The sequence below is a fragment of the Anabrus simplex genome, chromosome 13 (genome assembly GCF_040414725.1).
Source record: "Anabrus simplex isolate iqAnaSimp1 chromosome 13, ASM4041472v1, whole genome shotgun sequence".
Lineage (NCBI taxonomy): Eukaryota > Metazoa > Arthropoda > Insecta > Orthoptera > Tettigoniidae > Anabrus > Anabrus simplex.
This window is the reverse complement of record NC_090277.1, coordinates 45,056,377-45,073,279: the sequence shown is the minus strand read 5'-3', so window position 1 is coordinate 45,073,279 and position 16,903 is coordinate 45,056,377. Positions and strand designations below refer to the sequence as shown.

General features: G+C 38.6%; 1 protein-coding gene across 1 annotated transcript in view; it reads left to right on the top strand.

Moving 5' to 3' along the window:
- LOC136884796 (TOX high mobility group box family member 2) overlaps nucleotides 1–16,903 on the top strand; it is a 690,340-nt gene that overhangs the window by 550,368 nt on the left and 123,069 nt on the right. The window contains exons 4-5 of the mRNA XM_068230184.1: nucleotides 1,883–1,989; nucleotides 14,493–14,739. Coding sequence (XP_068086285.1) covers nucleotides 1,883–1,989; nucleotides 14,493–14,739 — 354 coding nt within the window. The remainder of the gene's footprint in view (nucleotides 1–1,882; nucleotides 1,990–14,492; nucleotides 14,740–16,903) is intronic.

The window sequence follows — 16,903 nt, the reverse complement described above, 5'->3', positions numbered from 1 at the left end:
AGAATAACGGCCGAGAGAATTCGTCGTGCTGACCACACGACACCTCGTAATCTGCAGGCCTTCGGGCTGAGCAGCGGTCGCTTAGTAGGCCAAGGCCCTTCAAGGGCTGTAGTGCCATGGCGTTTGGTTTGTATGATTATATTTATAAAGACGCTAAAGAACCTCTTTTCATGGCAGATTTTCGGTATCGGCATATTTTGAGTTACGTAACTTTCATTTTTTATCTGAAAAACTCAAATTCAGGAGTTGGTCGCCGAATAGACTTCTGACCGTCAAAATCGCTGTAGCCATCCTTTTATGAGAATATATCCATTTAAACACACTGGACTGACTTAGAAGACTTGGAAGTAATGGTCTCTCTTTTCTTTTCTCGTCTGTTTCTGTCCCTCATCCTGGTGGAATCAGTGGGGCATACAAAAAATCGAATAATAATATTACGATCTTTGGATGCATAGGGCGGCGCCATGACAGTACATTTCCCTCCCACAATTCCTCGCGTCGCATCCCACAAGGCTTTGTGCTAGTGAATACGTCTTACGAAATGTAGAATGTGTGTAAAAATAACCAACACTGCTGAACTCTTATTCGGCATGAAGTTGTATAGAATTTACACCTAGAGAATTTTCGAAACACTGTAAGGTTATGCAGGTTAATAATAAAGAGGAACTACTGGGTTTGAGTGCATTAATCATTGTAATTAGCAGGGTTGCCACCTTTTATAATTTCCAATTCCCGAACACAGATGGGAGGACACTCTCATTTTAGTAACTTGAAGGATTTCCTATAGAAGTATATTTATTTATTTATTTATTTATTTATTTATTTATTTATTTATTTATTTATTTATTTATTTATTTATTTATTTATTTATTTATTTATTTATTTATTCGATTTTTAATATGGGCTTGGGGTCTCACTGGAATAATTAGCGTTATAAAATCCGGCTCCATGGGTAAATGGTTAGTGTGCTGGCCTTTGGTCGCAGGGTCCCCGGCTTTGATTCCGGGCGGAGTTGGGAATTTTAACCATCATTGGTTAATTTCGCTGGCACAGGGGGCGGGTGTATGTGTCGTCTTCATCATCATTTCATGCTCATCATGAGCGCAGGTCGCCTACGGGTGTCAAATCAAAAGACCTGCACCTGGCGAGCCGAACATGACCTTGGACACTCCCGGTATTAAAAGCCATACGTCATTTCATTATTATTATTATTATTATTATTATTAAAGTTTTGATGTGTTGAATATGGTGTTAGAACACTTTTGCTCGACGCATACCAAGCAACTACATAATAGGTGTAAATATTTTCCTAAATTAAACCTGCTCCAAACAACGATAATAATAAATGTATACCGACGTCATCATCGTGAAGAACTGTTCTAGACTGATGACTTAAAGCTAATGTCCTGCCATGGCTTTATTCTGAGACATGTCCTCCTATTTCCCAACATTGCCCATAATGTTGCATATTACAGATTGTTACGTGATTTAATCTGAAAGACAGTCTCTTTATTGAACGTTACGTTTTGTTATACTGTATTGCGCGATGCTGTTATGAAGAATGTTGTGCTCGTGGTGTCCTGAAATTGTTCAAGTCCTGAGCACTGCAGAATAAACATGCAACGGCTTATAGCCAGTCATGATTTTTCTTGTAGTTCGAGTGAAACGGCAGTGTTATTTCAGTGCAAAACTTAGCTATTTCTAAACATATTTTTTAAAAAAATTACATTACCGGTACCTCTGTAAGTAACTCGAGTACAGATTTTCTCATGTGTTATCTTAGGAAATCTTTATTCTCGTTATTCATATCTGAATCAGATTTCGTAGAATAAGTGATTGCTTAAGAAAGTCAGTTGCAGTGTTTTATTTTCTTTTTTTCCAGATGTTGCAGAATCAGAACGCTGACAACATGGTAATGAATGACCCTTCCGGATATCAACAGACACTTTACATGTCGGCGCCTGATCACACAATGGGCATAAGCGTCAGGTGAGTTGTTTCTTTCTTTTATGTGAACTGCTCAGTCGATATACTTCGACTTATTTTGTCTGCCTCTGTGTGTCGTATGCCGTGCCATCTTTTAGGATAATCCTTGAACTACGACGTAAATTGGAGAGCATTATTGCCAGAGCAGGGATACGGTCTGAATGTTTTGTAGGGAAGATCGCTTCTTAGAAATGGAACTTTTATCCGGATTGAGTTAGCACGGTATCCCCTGCTAGGCGTAAGAGACGATTGAAAGGGGACTCCAGGGGCTTTGAACTTGGGAGCCTGGGTTGGCGACCATAGTTCCTTTACCTGAGTCTACATTGCTTCTACTTGTGTCAGGCTCCTCACCTTCAGCACGACCCGCAGGTCACCTACGGGAGTCAAATCAAAAGACCTGCACCTGGCGAGCCGAAGTCCTCGGACACATCCCGGCACTAAAAGCCATACGCCATTTCATTTCATTTCATTTCATTTCATTTCATTTCATAGCAGAATAAACTCTTGTTCTTTTCCGAACCTGACGATATTAGGTTTTCGAGGCCTACGGATTCTTTTATCTTCGCGCCCTTCGTGACCCTTGTCTTTCTTTTGCCGATACCTTCATTTTTCGAAGGTTCGGACCTCTTCCATTTTTCCTTCAGTGTTAAGAGAGGATGGTTGCCGAATTATATTTCCTGTTAAAACAATAATCACCACCACCACTCATTTGTGTCAGTGCACGGGAAACCATTACCAGAGGTCGCCAGTCAGAACTAGGAAAAGGCAACTACCGGTAAATGAGAGATGAGTCAGAATAATCAGATTTAAGGTTGCAGTGCCATCTGTTAGGGTAATTCTTGAACTACGTTGTAAACGTGCCAGCATTATTTCGAGAGCAGAGGAAACAGTCGGAAAGTTTCGTAGGCAAGACCGCTTCGTAGAAATGGGGCTTGTTCTCCGAACTGAGTTGTCATGTAATCATGTAGACTGCCTCTCGTAAAGAGACAGCTCCTCAGCGATGCTGAGTAAACTGCGAGCTAGCCCGTAATCCAAGCTTAAAATTCATCAAGACTCATGTACAGTACACTTGTCACGAATCGCGTTGAGTTTCAAGAAATAAATTAAATGATACATATTACCAATGGAATTAAATCGTGTTTTATGGGAATGTTAATAGTCTATACAAATAAACCGGGTCCTTGGCGTTCTTCGAATAAAAGGGCCAATGTACAAGGTACAGCCAAGCTTTCAGTACACATTGCTCACGCGTAGAACAACATATGTTATATGTACATGGATCCTTAAACGCTTTATTTTCATGTTGGAACTAATTTTCTACATATCTGTATAGTACATTAATAATGGGAAAACATACAGAAACAGAACGTGCCTGCATACCATGTAAATACTTCTTGTATGAAATTTTCATAATGCTCTCCGTTAGTATTATTCTTCGTTATGCCCGTTCGAAGAGTCTGTTTGCGTTCAGTATGTACAAATGTCCGAGAAACGCCAGTCTCCTTTTCTTCATGGTCTCCGAGATTCTTTCCACCTTCTGGTAAACTTCTTTGTTGTTCCGAAGTTTCCATCCGCTTTCAGTTTGGACAGCTCCCATAATTTTTCTGAGGATTCTTTTTTCCAGGTCCTCTAGCTTCTCCAGCTTGTAGTTCATGGATAGGCATTCACTGGCATACAGGCATTATGTTTTGACCACGGTGCTGTAATGTTTTGATTTGGTATCTCAGGATAAGCACTTCTTATCGTAGATGATTTTGCCATTATTATTATTATTATTATTATTATTATTATTATTATTATTATTATTATTATTATTATTATTATTATTAAGAGTTCATTAAAGTTAAACACACTAACTTGACTTGTTAATGTAATGGGTGGGCCTTTCTGATCAAGCACAGTTTTCGTATGTCCGGTTCAATGTTTGTTCTACTTTTAACCATAAGTGAATCAGTACTTCATTTATTACTATATATGTTTTGACATGAATAATGTCTTAGAGCTGGCGTCATCCGTAAATTTGCGTAACGGAAGTGACGTCACAACATATTTTACCTAGCAACAGTGACGTTGAGAGGAGCACGGGCTGTAGATTTGTGTATATAAATAGTGTGTTAATTAGTTTTAAATACGTAGTGTAGTACCACAACCAACTAGATCTACGTTGCATCAAGTCGGCCGTGGTAGTACTAACATTCAGATCTAAAAATAAAAGAATAAAAAATAAAAAACCTTCAGATCAGTGGCCTCCCTCTTATGGTACACGCAATAGAACTAAAATGTAAATCCACAGCCTCCTGTTCAAGCTGTCTTGTGGCTGGCGATCATTTGAAATTAGCAGCCGTTGATGTTGATCTTGAGAGGTACACGGGCTGTAGATTTGTATAAAAAAGAACTTCTCTACCCATCTCTGCGAAATGATGCAAATAGATCGTTCGTCATCAATATTTGAGTTTCATTCATTAAAAGACATATCCATGATCATTAGCTTTTCGCAAACGGAAAAATTTAGGCCTACAATATTTTTTTAAAGACTTCTTCATGTACACAGGTGAAGAAAACACGCTCTCGGATAGATAAGTTGTGCAAAAGGGTTCTCCTAAAGCGTCCTCTAATCCATAATTCCGATTTTAGATTTTCTGAAAAATAATTCTTGAAATCTGATATTAGGCACTCACCATGTTCAATTGAATCATTCACCAGTTCCGGATGTACTGGTACTATTTAATTTTCATTCATGAAACTGTGCTGGAATGGAGAGAACAATAATAATAATAATAATAATAATAATAATAATAATAATAATAATTCCATTTAATCATTCATTTGCCGGGCTGAGTGGCTCAGACGGTTAAGGCGCTGGCCTTCTGACCCCAACTTGGCAGGTTCGATCCTGGCTCAGTCCGGTGGTATTTGAAGGTGCTCAAATACGTCAGCCTCGTGTCGGTAGATTTACTGGCACGTAAAAGAACTCCCGCGGGACTAAATTCCGGCACCTCGGCGTCTCCGAAAACCGTAAAAGAGTAGTTAGTGGGACGTAAAACAAATAGCATTATTATTAATTATTCATTCATGTCGTATCGGTCAACTTCGGACCACGTCATTTTAACTGGCTACTTCTGACTTTGATATCTGCCCAAAACTTCCGCATGCGTTCTCATTGTCGCTCTTTCCTCTCCTGCGTCCATGCCTTTCCAGATTTTAATTTTGGAAATCCTGGAACGCTTCCTACTTCTTCAAGGTCTCTACCCACCTCGATGAACCAAGCCCCTTTGGTTTTCTTCTGCTGAAACAAGGGTTTGTCAGTCTTGTTGGGTGCATTAGTGTCACATGCCCATAAAAGATAATTCTTCTTTCCCGGATGGTATCGGTAATCTTCTCTACGTGGATGTATAGTTCGTCGTTATGCCGTCTTCTGTACTCCCCATTGTCTTTGACGGGACCTAAGATCTTTCTCAAAATCTTCCTTTCTTTGGCCTCTAGTTTCTCGATCAGATCTGTTTTGTTCATTGCAAGACATTTTGAAGCGTGTAAGACCTCTGGAGGGATGACACTGCAGTAGTGCCTCAGCTTTGTTTTGTAAGATACGGACCCTTTTGTTGCAGATGGCTGTAAATATTGAAGTAATAAAGAAATATACACGAATATAGCTTCTGTAAATACAGCAGAATATACCAGTTATGCGTACCAACATATAGAAGCACGCGTACCAGGTTATACGCACATCACAGTTTAGGAACCCATGTTCTAGAGATCATATTTCGCAGTAAACAAACGAAGAACTAATTTTGATGTAAGCGGGATATAAGACTTTTCCTTCAGAGTCCTTCGATTCATTCGTTAGAATTTTGAAGGTTTTCATAATTGGGTCATGGTCTCTTAAATCAGTTTTCAAAAACCAGATTACAAATACCACAAAATAAAACTTTCTAGACGAATATTGTGTTCGTCGAGCCTGTAATAGACAACAGATCAGACAGCAGTCCTCGTGATGATAGGATTGCACTTCATGTTCCAATTTATGTTGGATGTGCATTATTTTAACGAGACAGTGTATAAAATAATGCAAGCCTACAGTCAGGTCTTCCCTAGGAAGCAGCAGGTAGAGAAGGGTAGGAAAGGGACAGTACCACCTGGCGCTTTCTTCAGCAACAGATGCTGCTGGTTCAAAAGAAAAACACCGACCAGCCGCTGGGGGAGGGACAAGGTGAGCTAAAACAAGACAGCGAGATTTGTTCCTCTGGGATAATGAACTGCCAGGCTTAGACGGTACTTCATAATCAACGACAAACTAATGTTGAGATTTCCTAACTGCTTGACTAAATTTACAAACATATAAAACTCTGCATTAAATTGGAATTATGAATAGCTGCATTTAAAATGGAAAATCTGAAAATTAACATTCATTAAACAAAACACACACTCGTCTGACCTTGTACTCACACTTACTTGTTACCTGCTTACTTACACATACGTTATTTGAAGGGCGCCAGCTGTCACTCAGTACAGCAATAATAGAATGAGACTCTTGACCATCTCTAGGGTGTGGGGTAATAAGCTTACTTTTGACAACATACCATATAAGTTCTGGGAAAAGGAGATTGGCGTTCGGTTTCCCCATTAATTTTGAGGTTAAAATATTTTACTGTCAATGAAATGAAACCATGAATTCGTTTGATAGAATAAAATATATTCTTTAAATAATATATCAAAAAATAGTGAGTCTTGTTGCGATAAAACAGATGAGAATATGAAATTATGACATTGCAACTAAAAGAAACTAGGCATGAATTTGAATTCTTCTTGACCGGACATTTAACAATTTATACGAAATATTTCCCTCACTGATTCACTTGACTGTACCTTCAACACTTTTAGTGTAATTACGACGTATTCCTTTGATCTGGTGTTTACTGTAGATGTGTCACGCCTAACTTGGTGATACATCCTTGTGACTGCTTCTTCTCCATCTCATCTGACTTCTTTGTAAGTCAATATGGTATGACCTCTTGGCAGGTCCAGGGTTGCCCTCTCTGACTTCTTGGTAAGCCTTGCGTCCGCGTCTTCCACTAAGTGACGGACCAACCATTTGGTCTCACTCTCTCAATGACCAATAATGGCTCACTGAGTCTTCACCATCTCTCGTTCACTGGCCAACTAAGGCCTCTTGATCTAGTAGACTTGTTCACTGTACTGCATCCGTATAAGTAATGACTGACGCTACAATGTGCATCCACCTTTTATAGACGTTGGTTGACACAGCTACGTAATCTCCAGAAATAACAATGACATACTCCCACCTACGCGACAGATATTACACACAGTGGTGAAATAGCCCCGCGGCGATGACACCGTGCGCGCATATTCTAAATAAATACAATGACGTAGCCATGGCCTGGCGATGACTTGGCAGAATTGCCAACAATATTGCACAATGCACCAACGTCACATCCGACCTCTGATATATACAACAATTCTCACTGTACAGGTATTGAGTGTTATACTACACATACGTATATATGTATACATCTAAGTGCAATCTTGCAAGCAACAGGCAATTGCAAAATTGAATAAAACGGATAATTACAATAATAGTACAATATCACAGATAACATAATAATAAAACTGACATAATAATAATAATAATAATAATAATAATAATAATAATAAAATACAGATAAAATCATACAATAATAAAATACAGATATCATCTTGTAACGGGATTTGAACCGTTACAATTCGCCTCCCTCATAAATAAATCGAAGAACAAAGAATCGATTGATTTATGAACAAAATTATATATATATATATATATAACACTGACACAGATAAACACTTTAAATGAGTATACAACAATAATTTTCTTTTTCAACATCCATACATTTTATAAAATATCACAAATATGAGAATTCTTCTCGCACATTGCCATCGTAGATAACTGTCCAGTGTCCCATTCTCTCTTTCTCTCATACAAATCACAAGAGTATATAGCACTTGATTAAACACATACAAATAATTTTAGATGATTACACTACATTCTTCTTTTTTTTTTTTTAACATATCAAAATATTTTGTGAAAATTCACTTATATGAGAACTTTTCTTGCATATCGTTATCGCAGATAACTGTCCAATGTCCTGTTCTCCGTTTATTTGTCACACAGTACATGACAATGTAGCACTTATTCTTCCAATACACCAATACGACACTTGGTTCACACGCAAATTCGCAGATGTTAGTTTTATTTTGCCAGTTTCTCACAAAATTTAATCATCTTACTCTTATTTCAACAAATCTCACGTGAAATACTCCTTTATATATATAATACTACAAATACCGACAATATCCCCTTCCTGATCTTTTAAGGAATATGCACACTTCCCGATACGGTTCACAATAGTGAAATACCCCTGATACAAAAAGAATAACTTCAAGATATTTCCCACCTCTGCAGATTATGAAATGGAACTCTGAGTAGCACTCTGTCACCCAAACTGAATTCGTCCAATTTTGCCCTTGTAAACTTACATATCTCAAAAAATCACATCCTACTTGGCAACAACAATTAAAGAAACAATACTCTGGCTACAAGATGGTTCAATTATTCCGTAATCCAGCATAATGTTTATTTGTTCTTAGACTTCACTAGCATTTTTAAGTTGAATGGGGTACTTACCTCCCACAAATGATGAATGGTCATTTACTACAAATTTATGTTCATATACGTGTTCTTCCTCACTTAACACTAAATACATCTCGATGCTTACCTAACATCGACCACAATTACTCCTCCTGTAATTCACTCAAATTACCTCACGTCACTGCCTCATACCGACGATCCCTCAGATCCTGGTCGTATAGACACGTAACACACCCAACAACACATTTCCTCTCACTAGGAACAACTTCACTTACCTCTCATATATTTCAAAGAACACACGTCACCAACACACTTACCTCAGACCATCATAATTAACACGTACTTCTTTGCTAGTTTCCTCATAGAACAAACACACACTACCTAAATTAAAGTCTACTCTACTTCCATGATTTGCAACCAAGTCAGCTCCTAAAATAACTGAATACACAAGTTCGGGTACAACAAGACATAGTTGAAACTTACAATTATCTTCAATTGACTGGTACCGCTATCATTTTCTTTACTCACTTTGACTCACCCAACGGCTGTTATAAGATCTGATAGTACCTTCACTTACCTTCTTCATATCACAATTTCCATCATCGGAGTTATTCCCTCACTACTTACATCACATTCTCGGCATTACAAGTACTTACATCACTTAACAGAACACTTCTTACGTCTACCTTACTACTACTATTAATTACTTCATTATCTACGACTACGGCACTACTTAAATATCTCACTTAACATTACTTAGGTCACTATCACACTATACTTAAATCTACTTTCACTACATAACTACTTATACTAAATACCTGTTCATCTACTACCTTCAACCTGTCCACTTAACTTATCCGATTCCCTGTGAATCTGAAATACTCTGGCTCGATAACGACACCTGTATAACATTCATATTCATACTATCATAGTCTCTCTGATAACTCAAATCCGTACGCCTCCCATCTTCCGATTCTCTCTGATTACTCCTCTGACCTTCTCTCTCATAACTCAAATACATACGCCTCCCATCTTCCAATTCTCTCTGATTACTCTTCTGACCTTCTCTCTCATAACTCAAATCCATACGCCTCCCATCTTCCGATTCTCTCTCGTTACTCTCCTGACCACTATCACCATCAACACAACTATTAATCCTCTGCGGATCATGATCACCCCCTCTCCTCTGATACACGGCTAACATTTTCTCCTCTCTCTCTACTATACTACTTTCCCTAGACATCGTGCACTCTCTCTCTCGCGCGCGCCCTTGCACACATTCCTTCCAAAGCCTGTCAATGAAATTTTCTCTAAATTCTCCCAAATTAGACATATTATCCCAGTGCACTCGAAAACATATTTTACTTTCACCAATGAAAACATTAGACAAAATCTCCAACACATATTCCCATTCAATAGCATTATTCCTCAACTTACTTGCAAATCTTTTCTCGACTACTTTTACAAATTCTGTAGTACTGAACTTTTTTCCAGAAAACTTGGTTAAATCACGATCCCTATTGAGCAAACCACTCGCTATTACCACTTCACCCGCCGACTTACCTCTACCTTTCTGCTGTACCACTCCCTGGCAGTTCACTTCTTCTTCTTCTTCTTCTTCTTCCGCTGCTCTTTCAGCATTCTCTTCCACTATTCTCACGTCTTCCTGCAATTCTTCCTCTCTCTCTCTCACCTGCTGTGATAGCGTTTCCTGTTCGTTCCGTAGTTCACTGACTTCCACAAGTTTGCTTTCAATTTGTTCAATTCTACTAATCTGTTCCCCCATCTCTTCCCCAACTGCATTGCAAATCTTGTCCAATCTTTTCTCGACTACCTCATGAATTTCATCCCGATTACTCGAAATTTTATCACTTAATTCTACGATATTCTCTGTACATATTTCTTTGACTTGCTCGGTCTGAATATGAAGACTGCTCCGATTCAACTTCATTTCATCTTCAATTTCTACACACTCTTCATTTGACTTACTTTCTAACTTACATGTTGACTTAGATGTTTGATTATTTATCTCTAATATCTTAGAATCTATTTTACTAATGGTCACTTTAAAATTTTCTTTATAACTGGAAATTAATTCTTCCATCTGTCTATTCCTATTTTCGATACTTCTATTAATCATTTCTTCCATTTTGCTACAGCTACCAATCAGTTCTTCCATTTGTTTATTATTATTTTCATTACTAGTATCAATCTTTTCTTCCATCTTACTGCAGCTACCAATCACTTCTTCCATTTGTTTCTTATCATTTTCACCAGTACTACTAATAAAAAATTCTTTAATTTCTTTATTATCATTATCAGTCTTTTCCTTACACTTTTCGAAACTACTATTCTTTATTTCTTCTGTCCCTTTCTTACAGTCTTCAATCATCTCGGTTATTTTGGCCATCAGCAAATTAAATTTTGTAAATTCATTACCCCGGAGAATTTCTTTTGAGTTTCAGTGTGCTTTCCAACTTCTGCACTTTCCTGAATTATCTCAGAAGCTTCCATCGTATTCACCTGTTCCCTACTCTGAATTTCACCTTGGATGTCCGCAGAAGCAATGACCTCGTCGTCACATGACTTGTTATTGTCTTCCTTGTCCATCTTTGGTTCACTAGTGATAGTACGCGATCTCAAATTAATTTCCCTCTTCAAATCCCTTGACATATCCCCAAAATACAAATATATATCACAAAATTACACTCTTGACATTTACCGGTAATAATTTCCGTTGGCTTAAATGCGCACACTCCTCCCAAAATGAACCTATGATATGCTGTCATTCAGAACAAATTCTGAATTTCTTCGTGCACCACGTTGCGGGGCCACATTGAGATTTCCTAACTGCTTGACTAAATTTACAAACATATAAAACTCTGCATTAAATTGGAATTATGAATAGCTGCATTTAAAATGGAAAATCTGAAAATTAACATTCATTAAACAAAACACACACTCGTCTGACCTTGTACTCACACTTACTTGTTACCTGCTTACTTACACATACGTTATTTGAAGGGCGCCAGCTGTCACTCAGTACAGCAATAATAGAATGAGACTCTTGACCATCTCTAGGGTGTGGGGTAATAAGCTTACTTTTGACAACATACCATATAAGTTCTGGGAAAAGGAGATTGGCGTTCGGTTTCCCCATTAATTTTGAGGTTAAAATATTTTACTGTCAATGAAATGAAACCATGAATTCGTTTGATAGAATAAAATATATTCTTTAAATAATATATCAAAAAATAGTGAGTCTTGTTGCGATAAAACAGATGAGAATATGAAATTATGACATTGCAACTAAAAGAAACTAGGCATGAATTTGAATTCTTCTTGACCGGACATTTAACAATTTATACGAAATATTTCCCTCACTGATTCACTTGACTGTACCTTCAACACTTTTAGTGTAATTACGACGTATTCCTTTGATCTGGTGTTTACTGTAGATGTGTCACGCCTAACTTGGTGATACATCCTTGTGACTGCTTCTTCTCCATCTCATCTGACTTCTTTGTAAGTCAATATGGTATGACCTCTTGGCAGGTCCAGGGTTGCCCTCTCTGACTTCTTGGTAAGCCTTGCGTCCGCGTCTTCCACTAAGTGACGGACCAACCATTTGGTCTCACTCTCTCAATGACCAATAATGGCTCACTGAGTCTTCACCATCTCTCGTTCACTGGCCAACTAAGGCCTCTTGATCTAGTAGACTTGTTCACTGTACTGCATCCGTATAAGTAATGACTGACGCTACAATGTGCATCCACCTTTTATAGACGTTGGTTGACACAGCTACGTAATCTCCAGAAATAACAATGACATACTCCCACCTACGCGACAGATATTACACACAGTGGTGAAATAGCCCCGCGGCGATGACACCGTGCGCGCATATTCTAAATAAATACAATGACGTAGCCATGGCCTGGCGATGACTTGGCAGAATTGCCAACAATATTGCACAATGCACCAACGTCACATCCGACCTCTGATATATACAACAATTCTCACTGTACAGGTATTGAGTGTTATACTACACATACGTATATATGTATACATCTAAGTGCAATCTTGCAAGCAACAGGCAATTGCAAAATTGAATAAAACGGATAATTACAATAATAGTACAATATCACAGATAACATAATAATAAAACTGACATAATAATAATAATAATAATAATAATAATAATAATAATAATAATAATAATAAAATACAGATAAAATCATACAATAATAAAATACAGATATCATCTTGTAACGGGATTTGAACCGTTACACAGTTTAGGAACCCATGTTCTAGAGATCATATTTCGCAGTAAACAAACGAAGAACTAATTTTGATGTAAGCGGGATATAAGACTTTTCCTTCAGAGTCCTTCGATTCATTCGTTAGAATTTTGAAGGTTTTCATAATTGGGTCATGGTCTCTTAAATCAGTTTTCAAAAACCAGATTACAAATACCACAAAATAAAACTTTCTAGACGAATATTGTGTTCGTCGAGCCTGTAATAGACAACAGATCAGACAGCAGTCCTCGTGATGATAGGATTGCACTTCATGTTCCAATTTATGTTGGATGTGCATTATTTTAACGAGACAGTGTATAAAATAATGCAAGCCTACAGTCAGGTCTTCCCTAGGAAGCAGCAGGTAGAGAAGGGTAGGAAAGGGACAGTACCACCTGGCGCTTTCTTCAGCAACAGATGCTGCTGGTTCAAAAGAAAAACACCGACCAGCCGCTGGGGGAGGGACAAGGTGAGCTAAAACAAGACAGCGAGATTTGTTCCTCTGGGATAATGAACTGCCAGGCTTAGACGGTACTTCATAATCAACGACAAACTAATGTTTAAGTACGTTACAGTGAGATTTTAAAATGTTTATTTGTTTAACTTATTCATATATTATGTGGTAGACTTTAGTGTTCCCTTTTTTCAAGTGGACCATATTTCAACTATCCCTGCATCTACAATCGAAACTGTAAATTCTTTGTTTTAGGGGAGAGAGTCACAAAGGTTCCCTTAAGCATATGTTACTGTGCGCTGTCGATACTTTACGTCTCCCCTGACTTAACGACTTAACGTTGTTAGAACATGCTAAATGACACTTTTTTTGACGACTTTTTCCACATGCGGATAATATATAGATGGTGGTGATTATTGTTTTAAGAGGAAGTACAACTAGGCAACCATCCTCCGTGCAACACTAATCAGAGAGAGAAAGTGGAAGGGAACCGACACTTCGAAAAATGAAGGTATCGGCCAAAGGGAGACAAGGGTCACAAAGGGCGTGAAAATGAAAGACTCCCTAGGCCTCGAGTGCTCTTATACCGTCGTGATTGCAAAAGAATAAGAGTTGACCAAGAGAGGTCGGATAGGATAGATGAAAGTGAGGAGCCCAGCACAAGTAAGTGGAAGCAACGCCAGGGCTCAGCTAAGGGCCCCATGGTCATCAACCCACGCTCCAAAGTTTAGAGCCCCTGTGGCCCATTTTAGTCGTCTCTTACGACAGGCAGGGGATACCCTGGGTGTTATACTGCCGCCTACACCCACACGAGGGATTGGAATAATTTACCAAGAGAAGTGTTCAATACATTTCCAATTTCTTTGCAATCATTTAAGAAAAGGCTAGGAAAGCAACAGATAGGGAATCTGCCACCTGGGCGACTGCCCTAAATGCAGATAAGTAGTGACTGATTTGATAAATAATGCGACAACGGAAATAATAAAAAAAATATAGTGTTGAGTCTAATACTATTCACACCTCTGTAATTTGTTTCGAATGCAAATCTTATAAAATCAATGTTTGAGACTTCGGTAGTCCCTATTTGAACGATCTTTTGTCTTTCTTGTTTCAGTGCTACGTATAGCAGCCCTCAGCCCACATACACGATGGCGAGTCCGAATCAGAATTCGCAGATGATGCTCATGCAACAACAGCAACAGCAGCAGCAACAACAGCAACAACAGATGATGTTGAATCACGGCCAGCAGCAGCAGATGGGACAGTATGGACGATCTCCACAGGGAGGAAGTCCGCCGGCTGGACACGAGACCACTACCACTAGTGAAGACAGCGATGACAGCACTCCGCATTCAGCAATGGTGAGTTTTCTGTCTTATTTTTCTTATAGAGTACATATTTAGTGATACTTCGGCTCTCTAGTGCTGAATCGGTATACGTCGGTTATCTTCGAGATACGTATTGGCAACCTTTGACACAAAAAAATATGAATCGATTATGCATCGCCGTGAGACATCTGGTGGTATAATTGCAACACTTCACGTACTGTTGTTGTTTACACAGCAAAGCCAAACTATAGCTTAGGATTGAACATGAGTGAGGAAAATATTACGGGAGACATGTCAGCATCTAACTTACGACGACTGATCATCGAGGCATTTCATTCAGTATCTGCCGCAGATTGGGAGGGGTATTGCAGAAAGGTGAAAGAACTGGAAGAGGAATACTGGAGGCATGACGGTGTCGTGGAAAAGACATAGTAACGAATAGTAGGCTATTGCAGATAGCAGTGACGATTGTGAAAGTGATATTTCTGAGAATTCATGCTAGGAACAAGATTCGCATCGAGAAATGTTATATACTGTTATATAATGTGTGTGCGTGACACAGTTATTGGCTTAAGATAATAAAAGTTTAGAAAATTCATATCCATCGATCATATTATCGATTCAATTCAGATTTCATTTCCATTCAGTTGGCAGTATTACCGGAACCGAGGTAGCTCCCTCCTTACTCCTCGCCCCCGTAAAACGAAGTATCACTAAAAGTTTCGCGGATAATAGGTAATAGATCCAGCATGGCGATGGCTCGGACGAGCTCAAGCGTTTGCCAATGTTTTGCATTATACGCAGGTTACAGCCACAAAAATATTGGTTTACAGCAATGCTTAATTTCGCCCGGAACGCGCCGGAAAAGCGTTTCGGCTCCTCCCAGAGATTTTTTATTTATTATTATTATTATTATTATTGATTTTTTTTTTTTTTTTGCACAGCGGTTTTAAGGGGAATGCTCAATAGAAAGTGACTGAAACATATTCCACACTAGAGAGTTAAAATGGTACCCTACACGTGTTTTCAAACATTGAAACTAGTGACTTTTATGAAGGGGGAAGGGGAGGGCAGCGTATGGTTGAAAAGGGGACAAAATGTGTGGGTATGCGTTGCGGTACCTAAAATTTTAGAAATTGAGTACTGGCCTACAGTTTATGAATCTCATATTCATAATGTTACGTACTGGCGATGTATAATACATAAAATTCCCTTTAAAAAAGGAGAACAATTCAAAATCCATGTGATGTAAAACTGAAAATAATTTTAAAATTGTCATAAAATGTGTTCATAAAAATGTCAATCTTGATGAAAGGAATGGAAATCAGTCTTTTCATGTTTTTTGAAAAACAGATTTCCATGTTTTTATATGAAGAAAGGTTTTGTCAATTTTAAAATTATTTTCTGTTTACATTCCCCTATGTTTTTTCCATTGTATTCCATTCATTGCTTTAATATCTGGTTGAATAAGGTCTAAATATTGACCAAAACATGTACCAAGGGTTTTAATCAGATCTTTTTAATTGTTTTTAATATATATTGCATTGTATGAAGTAAAGTTAATTTTTAAATTTTCTGTTTTTAAGGGAATTTTATGTAAAAGGACCGTTGGGGTTGGATTGGTTGGGTTCGGTTAGTAACAAGACCATCTTTTTTTTTTTGCTACGGGCTTTACGTCGCACCGACACAGATAGGTCTTACGGCGACGATTGGATAGGAAAGGCCTAGGAATTGGAAGGAAGCGGCCGTGGCCTTAATTAAGGTACTGCCCCAGCATTTGCCTGGTGTGAAAATAGGAAACCACGGAAAACCATCTTCAGAGCTGCCGACAGTGGGATTCGAACCCACGATCTCCCGGATGCAAGCTCACAGCCAATTCGCTCGGTAACAAGACCATCAAGCTGAGGGCAAACAAAGGGAGTCTGTGGGCGTAAGCCCCTGGTTAGGGTCGCGAAGTGGCTAACAGGCCTCTAGCATCCCGTGGAGTCCAGCTAAAAAGGGACAAAAGTCACAAAGTGACAAAAAGTAAGGTTATCCCACGCGCGAACCCTACTCTCAGCTGTCCTGAGGTTTCCTATTTTCACTTGCAAGCAAATGCCGGGACAGTTTCTATTCACTGGCCACCTCCTTGCCCTTGCATCAGTCATTCGTTTAATCTTCAACTGAGGTTGGCGTCAGGAAGGGCATCCGGCCGTAA